The sequence below is a fragment of the Pristiophorus japonicus genome, chromosome 1 (genome assembly GCF_044704955.1).
Source record: "Pristiophorus japonicus isolate sPriJap1 chromosome 1, sPriJap1.hap1, whole genome shotgun sequence".
Taxonomy (NCBI): Eukaryota; Metazoa; Chordata; class Chondrichthyes; family Pristiophoridae; genus Pristiophorus; species Pristiophorus japonicus.
The window spans coordinates 19436859-19448822 of NC_091977.1; the positions used below are offsets into that span (position 1 = coordinate 19436859).

Sequence of the window (11964 nt, forward strand, 5' to 3'; positions counted from 1 at the left end):
GCAAACCAGTCCCACCCACCCCCTTCCCTCAACCACGATATGTCCCACCTGTGACAGTGTCTGTGGCTCTTGTATTGGACTGTTCAGCCACCAAACAACTCACTTCAGGAATGGAAGCAAGTCTTCCTCGATTCCGAGGGACTGCCTATGATGATGATGATGATGAATATAGTCACCAAGAAATCCAATAGAGAATTCAGAAGAAACATCTTGATATAAAGGGTGGTGAGAGTGTGGAACTCACTCCCACAGGGAGTGGTTGAAGCAAATGGTATCGATGCATTTAAGGGGAGGCTGGACAAGCTAATGAGGGAGAAGGGAATAGAGGGTTATGCTGATAGAGTTCGATGAGGAAAGATGGGAGGAGGCTCGAGTGGAGCATAAACACCGGCATGGACTGGTTGGGCCAAATGGTCTGTTTCTGTGCCGTATATCCTATGTAATCCTATTTATCTCTAAATCCGGGGACTTGAGCACAAGAATCTAGGCTGACACTCCCAGTAGAGTACGAAGCGAGTGCTGCACTGCCGGAGATGTCGTCTTTTGGATGAGACGTTAAACCGAGGCCCCATCTGCTTTCTCAGCTGGACTTAAAAGATCCTATCTCACTATATTTTGAAGAAGAGCAAGGGAGTTATCCCCGCCGTCCTAGGGCCAATATTTATCCTTCAATCAACAGAACAAAAACAGATTATCTGGTCATTAACACATTGCTGTTTGTGGGAGCTTGCTGTGCGCAACTTGGCTTGTTTCCCACCATACAACAGTAAGCACATTCCAAAAAGTACTTGATTGGCTGTAAAGCGCTTTGGGACCACCGATGGTCGTGAAAGGCGCTAGATAAATGCAAGGCTTTCTTTCTTTTCATTTCAAATCGTTACTTACCAACCGATGCTGTGTCTCCTTTATCAGAAGGAACCCCCTTGCTGACTATTGACTTCTCAGCTCCAGTCTGCGAGATGTCAAGTTCTTCATCTGAGGACTCGGGAGCCACCTGGTCCAAATTCATCTCTGCCCTGGCTGCATCCCTGGCTTCATTCAGGAGCTTGCTGCGGCGCCTGGACCTGATCTCTGCCCCAGTGTCCTCGCCCTCACTGTCCGACTCTTCCTCCTCCGAGTGCTCATCCCTGGGCGTGGAGAAGGGATCGGGGTGCTTGCCGTTGGCTGGCCTGGAGTGTTGAAGCGGTTCGAACTCAGCATCGCAGGTCCCAGACGCTTCCTCGGCCATCCCTTTATCTCAAGTTGGATCGCCCACCCTTCAACCTGTCCTCCCGCTCCCGCAAAACCAAATCCCCTGGTAGTTCCCAAGTCAGCGATCGCTGCGGTCTCTCTGCTTCACACCTGCCTCAGGGTCCTTTGGTGAACTAGCCGGCTGCTAACCATCGACACACTGTAGGCAAAGTGAGCAAGGTGCAGAGTGCTGCAGCAGCAACTATTTACATCGTCTCAATGGCCCGACAGTGAAACTACCAGGAAACTGAAACTGGGCATTGGGTGTTGGCAGTTTCATTTCACTTCAGAGGAAATGCAACTCAGGAATTAGGAGCTTGAACCACAGACACGTACACACAAGGGAGGGGAAAACAAATCTATAATGGCCATCTGATTATTATTTATTTAATGCCCTTGCTAAAACCTGTTCCATCTCTTAACTTTATCTGTTTTGTCTTGTATCACTACTGTGAAGCGCCTTGGGATGTTTTGCTACGTTAAAGGCGCTATTTAAATAAAAATTTATGTTTTTTTTTATCAAGCCTGTCCCACACAAATTGTGACACGTTGTGGATCACATCAGGTACACGCACCGCCCCACACACAAAAAACATGGGATCTCCTGGGAGTGGCAAAATACAAAACCGATCAAAATCGAAACTAATCCAGGAGATCACTCCGGCTCCGATAGGTTTATGCAGGGCCCCCATTTTGTACGAGGTGATCTCCGATTTTTCTCTCACTCTAGCTGGGATTTTAACCCAGCCCGCCTGAGTTGACCGGGGCAGGCGGAGGACAACAATGGCCGCCCCACCCGACATTTGCGTAGCGATGCTTTCAGGCAGGAGAGAGACGCCTCCCCTCCCTCCCCCCACCCCGCACATTCAGACGCGGGGTCCTAATTTCAACGTAAAAGTCGCAACCCCATGACATCATCTGCGTCGCAGGCGACATTTACTGTACACCGTGGGATCCCCACACACTGGTCAATCCACCTGTAAATGTCGGCGGGATTATGGATCCAGTGAAGCTGGAACTAAAAGAGGTGCTGTGAGCCACATGACTGAGCCTCGAACTATAATGGCGCATCGAGGCCCCTCGTGCCTGTTCTGCCGTTCAATTAGATCATGGTTGGTCTATAGCCCACCTCCATCTAACCGACATGGTTAATACCCAGGCCTAAGACAAAAAAATCTGTCAATCTCAGCCTTGAAACTTTCAGTTAACCCCCTCACCACGCCTCCCCCCACCCCACTCCCCACCCCCACCTCATCTTTGGGGGGAGTGTTCCAGATTTCAGCTAATACAAAAGTAAAAACACAGCGGATGCTGGAAAGCTGAGATAAAAGCAGAAAATGCTGGTAATGCTCAGCGGGTCAGGCAACATCCACGGAGAGAGAAACAGAGTTAACGTTTCAGGTCGATGACCCTTTGTCAGAACTGGAAAAGGTTAGAGGTGTAACAGGGTTTTAAGCGAGTGCAGGGGCAGGGAAACGGGGGAGGGGAGGAAAGAGTAAAAGGGAAGGTCTGTGATAGGGTGAAGGGCAGGAGAGATTAAATGACAAAAAGTATGATGGTACAAAGCTAAAGGAGATGATAATGGGACATGTAAGGAGACAAATGATAAGTCTGGCTGAGGTAGATTCATCAACAGCTGACATGTGAAAAGGCAAGTGTTACCTCTGTTGTGTATCGGTAAAGCATGCACTCCCATGTTCCGCCACCAGGGAGCGCATCCCTTGAAGTCCCAAGGGATCCCAGCATCCCTTGGGAGCACTGTATATTAGCGGGCCCCAAAGGCCTATTCCTGACTCTGGAGTGTCTTAATAAAGACTGAGGTCACTGTTACTTTAACCTCCCTGTGTGCAGTCTCATCTGTGTTAGGAATACAACAACCTCCTCCCTTCCCACTGTCCAGGGCCCCAAACACTCCTTCCAGGTGAAGCAGCGATTTACTTGTACTTCTTTCGGTTTAGGATACTGCATTCGCTGCTCACGATGAGGTCTCTTCTACACTGGGGAGACTAAGTGTAGATTGGGTGACCGCTTTGCGGAACACCTCCATTCAGTCTGTAAGTGAGAACCTGAGCTTCCTGTCACTTTAATTCTCCGCTCCACTCCCACTCTGACCTCTCCACCCTCGGCCTCCTGCACTGTTCCAATGAAGCTCAATGCAAGCTCGAGGAACAGCAGCTCATCTTTCGATTAGGCACTTTACAGCCTCTGGACTCAACATCGAGTTCAACAATTTCAGACCAGAACCTCTGCCCCTTTTCCAGCCCCTGCACTTGCTTAAAACCTGTTACATCGGTAACTTTTTCCAGTTCTGATGAAAGTTCATCGACCTGAAACGTTAACGCTGTTTCTCTCTCCACAGATGCTGCCTGACCTGCTGAGTGTTTCCAGCATTTTCTGTTTTTATTCCAGATTTCAGCTGCTCTTTGACACGCCGCCTGAAGATATCTGTACAGACTTTGGAACAATGATTCACCAGGATCATACTTAGGTGGGCGGGATTAGGCTGCAATGAGTCACATTTCCCAGAAATGTGATATACATATCTGATTGACATGATTGAAATAATGGAGGCAATTTGACCAGATAGAAGAATCCAGAATCATAAGATTCAAAATAAGCCGGTTAAAAGCAAATCCCGGAAAAAAATTTCTTCACACAAAACAGTTGGATGAATGTGGACACAATGCCCGAAAGGCTTCAGCAGGCCAAGGGTTCAAGTCCCACTGTGGATTTGAGCACATAAACCATCATCACCATAGGCAGTCCCTTGAAATTGAGGAAGACTTGCTTCCACTCTAAGGGCTCAATTTTCCCCAACCCCTTTTTTTGGCGCACTTACCTTAAATGCGGCGACTTTGCGCGTTGGAAACGGCGCCGAAAAAAAGTCGCCCCATCCTGGCCGCTCTGCCGAGTCTCCGGTGTCCCAGCGTGGCGTACATTGTGCAGTGGGGGGGCGGAGCAACAGGCCAGCGCAGAAACCAGTGCCGGTACCTGCGCGCATGCGCAGTGGTGTCGGTCCGACGTGCGCACATGCGCAGTGGTGTCGGTCCGACGTGCACACATGCGCAGTGGTGTCGGTCCGACGTGCGCACATGCGCAGTGGTGTCGGTCCGACGTGCGCACATGCGCAGTGGTGTCGGTCCGACGTGCGCACATGCGCAGTGGTGTCGGTCCGACGTGCGCACATGCGCAGTGGTGTCGGTCCGACGTGCGCACATGCGCAGTGGTGTCGGTCCGACGTGCGCACATGCGCAGTGGTGTCGGTCCGACGTGCGCACATGCGCTGTGGTGTCGGTCCAGCGTGCGCGCATGCGCAGTGGTGTCGGTCCGACGTGCGCACATGCGCAGCAGCGGCGAAACTTGGCACTCGGCCATTTTTAAAGTGCATCGCAGCTGCTTTTCATTGTGTGCCAGAAGGGGAGCTCTGAACCGAATAACTGGCTGAATGCAAGCACCAGAGTCCAGCCTGTGTTGTTTCCTGAAATTAACTGTTGCATGCCTGGAAAAGTGTTTGGGATCATTGCAAAAGTGCTGCTAAGTGTCTCAGAGGATTGTGTGTTTTGAAAAATCACAGTTTGACTAAGTGCAGTGGAAAAGTGTCTCAGAGTGTTGCAAAAGTGTAGCAACGTACACCAAGAACAAAGAATTTCTTGCATGACAAAGTCGAGTCACTAGTTACTGTCATTGAGAACAGATGGCAGGAGCTGGATACCAGCAGAGGTCACACAAAAGTGCCATCCAAAGAGATGAAGAAACGCTGCAACCAAGTTGCAGAACACCAAGAGATCTTAAAGGCAGTGTAAAAAGAAGTGGCAGGACCTTGGTCAAGTAGTTAGTGTCAGTAATATTTCCGTTTATTCAATGTAATTTCAATTGTAAATGTGACCATCTGTATATGTCCCACCCAGCAGAAAGACACCCTCTCTAAAAAGTTGCATTTTAATCTTTGCAGAAGAAACTGCCCCACAACAAAAGGGAAACAACTCGAACAGGAGGAGGACCGGCTAATCTGCAGCCACTGGTACCCTTGGAAGGGAGGGTCGCTGCTTTGATAGGTCCTGCCTGGAGAAAAACCATCAGTACTGCACAAGCTGGGCCCACACGTGAGGAAGTGGGTGAGTCCTGAAAATTCATCGTGGCCCTTCAAATCAACCTGCTGCCTGGCCTGCTATGTGTGAGCCTACTCATGCCACCCATCCTGCCCCCTCCTCTGCTGCTGTCCATTTCTCTGTTCTGTTATATGTTGCAGAACTTGAGGACAATCCTCCTGATGATCTAAATCAAGATTCAGACGTGGACGAGCCTGAAGAGGAGATCAACCCTACAGAACAACATGGGCGTGAGGGGCACTTTGAGTGGTTGCGGGAGGGGTTCGATGACAGGAGTGTTCTACTGAATCTCGAGGAGGTCAACATATCTCACTTGCCAGGCTCTTCCGTGATTAGTGGTTCGCCATTCTATGGTTTCCCACCTTCCGAGGTTGCAGGTCCCAGTGGTGGTGGTGGTGTTGTGCCGCAGCATTGCACACCCGTGGCTCCACCGTCCGAGGTTGCAGGTCCCAGTGGTGGTGGTGGTGGTGCTGGTGCAAATCAGGGTCTCAACGTCCCAGCCTGCGCCTCCCAGTGGGATGCCGCGAGCCAGATCCAGTGGGAGGGGAAGGAGACATGGACCACGCTCTCCTGAGATGCAGGATGCAACAGATGTGGTTCAGATCATGGCATTGGGTGGGGAGAGCGTTGAACTTACCCGATCACTCCTGGACACCATAACTGGGGTGAGTGAGGAGGTAGCGGGACTGTCGTGTGATTGCGTCTCTCCCGTTTGGTGATGAGACGGTTTTCTGTATATTGAGCTGATGTTCACCGTTTGACCACTAGGTGGTGATGTGGCTCAACACTTTGGTGAGTTGTCATCGGCAAATTATAAATAATTGTGGATTCTCCCAGTAACGGAGAGCAGATTTTGTAAATCCAAGTTAAAGTCAGATCACCACCCTTGGCTTTTGCTCTAAACAGTCCAAATTGCATTTGAAAATGGTCCACTAGCTGGGGATGATGAGTTCGGCTTTGTGGTCAACCATGATTTCAGTTGCCACTTGTGTGTGTGTTAGAGGGTCAAAGTTGGTGGTGTCTTCTTCAGGTTGTTCGTAGCTGTTGGTGAACTACAATTTGATTTGGTCCACATGTTTTCTGCACGTTAGTCCATTGGCCAATTTGACCTGAAATACCCTACTCCCCTCTTTGGCTATGACCGTGCCAGCGAGCCATTTGGGACCATGTCCATAATTGAGTACAAACACAGGGTCCTTGACCTCAGTATCGCATGATAAATTTGCGCGGTCATGGTATACACTTTGTTGATGCCGCCTGCCCTCCACGTGATCATGGAGATCAGGGTGGACAAGAGAGAGCCTTGTTTTGAGCGACCTTTTCATGAGCAGCTCGCCTGGGGGAACCTCGGTGAGTGAGTGGGGTCTGGTGTAGTAGCAGCACTCGGGACAGGCGGGTCTGCAGGGAGCCTTCCGACACGTGTTTCAAGCTTTGTTTGGTGGTCTGAACTGCCCGTTCTGCCTGGCCATTGGATGCGGGCTTGAACGGGGCAGATGTGATGTGCTTGATCCCATTGCGGGTCAGGAATTCCTTGAAATTAGCACTGGTGAAACACAGCCCATTGTCGCTGACTAGGACATCAGGCAGGCCATGCGTGGCAAACATGGCTCGTAGGCTTTCGATGGTGGCAGTGGATGTGTTTACCGATATGATTGCACATTCAATCCATTTTGAGTGAGCATTCATGACAACCAAGAACATTTTGCCTAGAAATGGGCCTGTATTGTCCACGTGGATCCTCGACCACGGTCTGGAGGGCCACGACCACAAACTTAGCGGTACCTCTCTGGGTGCATTGCTCAGCTGAGAGCAAGTGTTGCACTGGCGCACGCATGACTCTAAATCTGAGTTGATGCCAGGCCACCACTCATGGGATCTGGCTATGGTTTTAATCATTACAATGCCTGTGTCGATGCTGTGTAGTTCACAAATGAACGTATCTCTGCCTTTCTTGGGCAAGACCACATGATTGCCCCACAACAGACAGTCCGCCTGCAGGGACATTTCGTCTTTGCGTCTGTGTAACAGCTTAATTGTCTCCTGCATCCCAACTGGGATGCTGGACCAGCTCTCAAGGAGGACACAGTTTTTTTTACCAAGGACGTAAAGGATCCTGGCTGGTCCAGGTCCTGATCTGGCGGGCTGTAACGGGGGACTTTTCGTTTTCGAATGCATCCATTACCATGAGCAAGTCCGCTGGCTGTGCCATTTCCACCCCAGTGGTGAGCAATGGCAGCCGACTGAGAGCATCAGCGCAGTTCTTTGTGCCTGGTCTGTGGCGGATTACATAGTTGTATGCCGACTGTGTGAGCGCCCATCTTTGGATGTGGGCAGAGGTATTGGTGTTAATCCCTTTGCTCTCAGAAAACAGCGATATGAGCGGCTTGTGGTCAGTTTCAAGCTCAAATTTGAGGTCACATAAGTACTGGTGCATTTTCTTTATCCCATAAACGCACGCCAGAGCCTCTTTTTCAATCTATAGGCCCTTTCGGCCTTGGACAAACTCCTGGACGCATAAGCGATGAGTTGCAAACTCCCCTTTTCGTTAGCCTGTTGTAACACACACCCGACCCCGTATGACGACGCATCGCAAGCTAGCACTAATCGTTTACAAGGGTTATACAAGACAAGCAATTTGTTTGAACACAACAGATTCCTGGCTTTCTCAAAGGCAGCCTCTTGTGAATTCCCCCATACCCAGTCATCTCCCATGCGCAGTAGCGCATGTAGGGGTTCTAGCAGGGTGTTTAACCCAGGTAGGAAATGACCAAAATCGTTAAGGAGTTCCAGGAACGACCGCAGCTCCATCACGTTCTGTGGTCTCGGCGGGTTCTTGATGGCCTCCGTCTTGGCGTCGGTGGGTCTGATGCTGTCTGCTGTGATTCTTCTTCTCAAAAACTCGACATCCTGCACCAGGAAAACACACTTCGAGCATTTCAACCTGAGCCCCACGCGATCCAACCGACTATAAACCTCTTTCAGATTCTTCAAGTGCTCAATGGTGTCCCGACCTGTAACTAGTATGTCGTCCTGGAATACCACGGTGCGAGGAACCGACTTTCGCAGGCTCCATGTTCCGTTGGAAGATTGCCGCGGCCGACCAAATCCCGAATCTGTTATAGATGAACAGACCTTTATACGTGTTGATGCAGATGAGGCCTTTCGAGGACTCCTCCAGTTCCTGAGTCATGTAGGCCGAGGTCAGGTCCAGCTTGGTGAATGTCTTCCCTCCAGCCAGGGTCGCAAATAGCTCGTCTGCCTTGGGTAGCGGGTACTGTTCCTGCAGCGAAAAATGGTTAATCGTTACTTTATAGTCCCCACAAATTCTGACCATGCCGTCCTCTTTAAGTACCGGAACAATCGGACTGGCCCACTCGTTGAATTCCACCGGTGCGATGATGCCTTCTTGCTGCAGCCTGTCCAGCTCAATTTCCGCTTTCTCACGCATCATATATGTTACCGCCCGTGCCTTGTGGTGGATGAGTCGCGTACCGGGAACTAAATGGATCTGCACTTTCGCCCCCGAGAAGCTTCCAATGTCTGGCTCGAACAACGATGGAAACCTGCTCAGAACCTGGGTACATGAGGCGTCGTCGACAGATGAAAGTGCTCGGATGTCGTCCCAGTTCCAGCGGATTTTTCCCAGCCAGCTTCTGCCAAATAATGTGGAGCCATCCCCTGACACAATCCACAACGGGAGTTCGTGTACTGTTCTATCACAGGAGACTTTGACTTCTGCACTGCCAATTACAGGGATTAGTTCCTTGCTGTAAGTCCTTAGTTTGGTGTGAATGGGGCTGAGCTTGGGCCTGTGTGCCTTGTTGCCCCACAGCCTTTTTACTCATTATGGACTGACTCGCACCCATGTCCAGTTTCATAGATACTGGAATTCCATTCAGTTCAACTTTCAACATTATTGGTGGACATTTCGTGGTGAATGTGTGTACCCCGTACACTTCTGCCTCCTCGGTACGAGACTCCAATTCAGCCTGATCCACAGTGGATCGATCTTCCTCTGCAACGTGGTGGTTTGCAGGGTTTGTGGGATTTGCAGCTCACCTGCACACTCGCTGGAGATGTCCCATTGTTCTGCAACTATTGCACACATAGTGCTTGAAGCGGCATTGATGGGGCCGATGACCACCTCCACAGCGCCAACAAGGTGTTAACTGCCTCGCATTAATGATTGATGGCGGACTCTGGGTCAACTGAGGTCGTGCAGCAGCAGTTGGTGTGTACGTTCTGCCATGTATATTCCTGCTCGAAACTGACGTTACTTTGTGCACAGTACTGACCGAACCAATGTCCTCGGGGGAGTGTTTGCTAGTGCTGTTGGGGAGGATTTAAACTAATATGGCAGGGGGATGGGAACCAATGCAGGGAGACAGAGGGAAACAAAAAGGAGCCAAAAGCAAAAGACAGAAAGGAGATGAGGAAAAGTGTAGGGCAGAGAAACCCAAGGCAAAGAACAAAAAGGGCCACTGTACAGCAAAATTCTAAAAGGACAAAGGGTGTTAATAAAACAAGCCTCAAGGCTTTGTGTCTTAATGCAAGGAGTATCCGCAATAAGGTGGATGAATTAATTGTGCAAATAGATGTTAACAAATATGATGTGATTGGGATTACGGAGACGTGGCTCCAGGATGATCAGGGCTGGGAACTCAACATTCAGGGGTATTCAACATTCAGGAAGGATAGAATAAAAGGAAAAGGAGGTGGGGTAGCATTGCTGGTTAAAGAGGAGATTAATGCAATAGTTAGGAAAGACATTAGCTTGGATGATGTGGAATCTATATGGGTAGAGCTGCAGAACACCAAAGGGCAAAAAACGTTAGTAGGAGTTGTGTACAGACCTCCAAACAGTAATAGGGATGTTGGGGAGGGCATCAAACAGGAAATTAGGGGTGCATGCAATAAAGGTGTAGCAGTTATAATGGGTGACTTTAATATGCACATAGATTGGGCTAGCCAAACTGGAAGCAATACGGTGGAGGAGGATTTCCTGGAGTGCATAAGGGATGGTTTTCTAGACCAATATGTTGAGGAACCAACTAGGGGGGAGGCCATCTTAGACTGGGTGTTGTGTAATGAGAGAGGATTAATTAGCAATCTCATTGTGCGAGGCCCCTTGGGGAAGAGTGACCATAATATGGTGGAATTCTGCATTAGGATGGAGAATGAAACAGTAAATTCAGAGACCATGGTCCAGAACTTAAAGAAGGGTAACTTTGAAGGTATGAGGCGAGAATTGGCTAGGATAGATTGGCGAATGATACTTAGGGGGTTGACTGTGGATGGGCAATGGCAGACATTTAGAGACCGCATGGATGAAGTACAACAATTGTACATTCCTGTCTGGCGTAAAAATAAAAAGGGGAAGGTGGCTCAACCGTGGCTATCTAGGGAAATCAGGGATAGTATTAAAGCCAAGGAAGTGGCATACAAATTGGCCAGAAATAGCAGCGAACCTGGGGACTGGGAGAAATTTAGAACTCAGCAGAGGAGGACAAAGGGTTTGATTAGGACAGGGAAAATGGAGTACGAGAAGAAGCTTGCAGGGAACATTAAGGCGGATTGCAAAAGTTTCTATAGGTATGTAAAGAGAAAAAGGTTGGTGAAGACAAACGTAGGTCCCCTGCAGTCAGAATCAGGGGAAGTCATAACGGGGAACAAAGAAATGGCGGATCAATTGAACAAGTACTTTGGTTCGGTATTCACTAAGGAGGATACAAACAACCTTCCGGATATAAAAGGGGTCAGAGGGTCTAGTAAGGAAGAGGAACTGAGGGAAATCTTTATTAGTCGGGAAATTGTGTTGGGGAAATTGATGGGATTGAAGGCAGATAAATCCCCAGGGCCTGATGGCCTGCATCCTAGAGTACTTAAGGAGGTGGCCTTGGAAATAGCGGATGCATTGACAGTCATTTTCCAACATTCCATTGACTCTGGATCAGTTCCTATGGAGTGGAGGGTAGCCAATGTAACCCCACTTTTTAAAAAAGGAGGGAGAGAGAAAACAGGGAATTATAGACCGGTCAGCCTGACCTCAGTAGTGGGTAAAATGATGGAATCAATTATTAAGGATGTCATAGCAGTGCATCTGGAAAATGGTGACATGATAGGTCCAAGTCAGCATGGATTTGTGAAAGGGAAATCATGCTTGACAAATCTTCTGGAATTTTTTGAGGATGTTTCCAGTAAAGTGGACAAAGGAGAACCAGTTGATGTGGTATATTTGGACTTTCAGAAGGCTTTCGACAAGGTCCCACACAAGAGATTAATGTGCAAAGTTAAAGCACATGGGATTGGGGGTAGTGTGCTGACGTGGATTGAGAACTGGTTGTCAGACAGGAAGCAAAGAGTAGGAGTAAACGGGTACTTTTCAGAATGGCAGGCAGTGACTAGTGGAGTGCCGCAAGGTTCTGTGCTGGGGCCTCAGCTGTTTACATTGTACATTAATGATTTAGACGAAGGGATTAAATGCAGTATCTCCAAATTTGCGGATGATACTAAGTTGGGTGGCAGTGTGAGCTGCGAGGAGGATGCTATTAGGCTGCAGAGTGACTTGGATAGGTTAGGTGAGTGGGCAAATGCATGGCAGATGAAGTATAATGTGGATAAATGT

General features: G+C 49.1%; 1 protein-coding gene across 1 annotated transcript in view; it reads right to left on the reverse strand.

Moving 5' to 3' along the window:
- Window positions 1-1262, reverse strand: part of LOC139262770 (probable ATP-dependent RNA helicase DDX60) — a 191529-nt gene extending 190267 nt beyond the window's left edge. The window contains exon 1 of the mRNA XM_070877924.1: window positions 886-1262. Within this exon, the coding sequence (XP_070734025.1) occupies window positions 886-1228 (343 nt within the window). The 5' untranslated portion in view covers window positions 1229-1262. The remainder of the gene's footprint in view (window positions 1-885) is intronic.
- Window positions 1263-11964: the final 10702 nt, after the last annotated feature.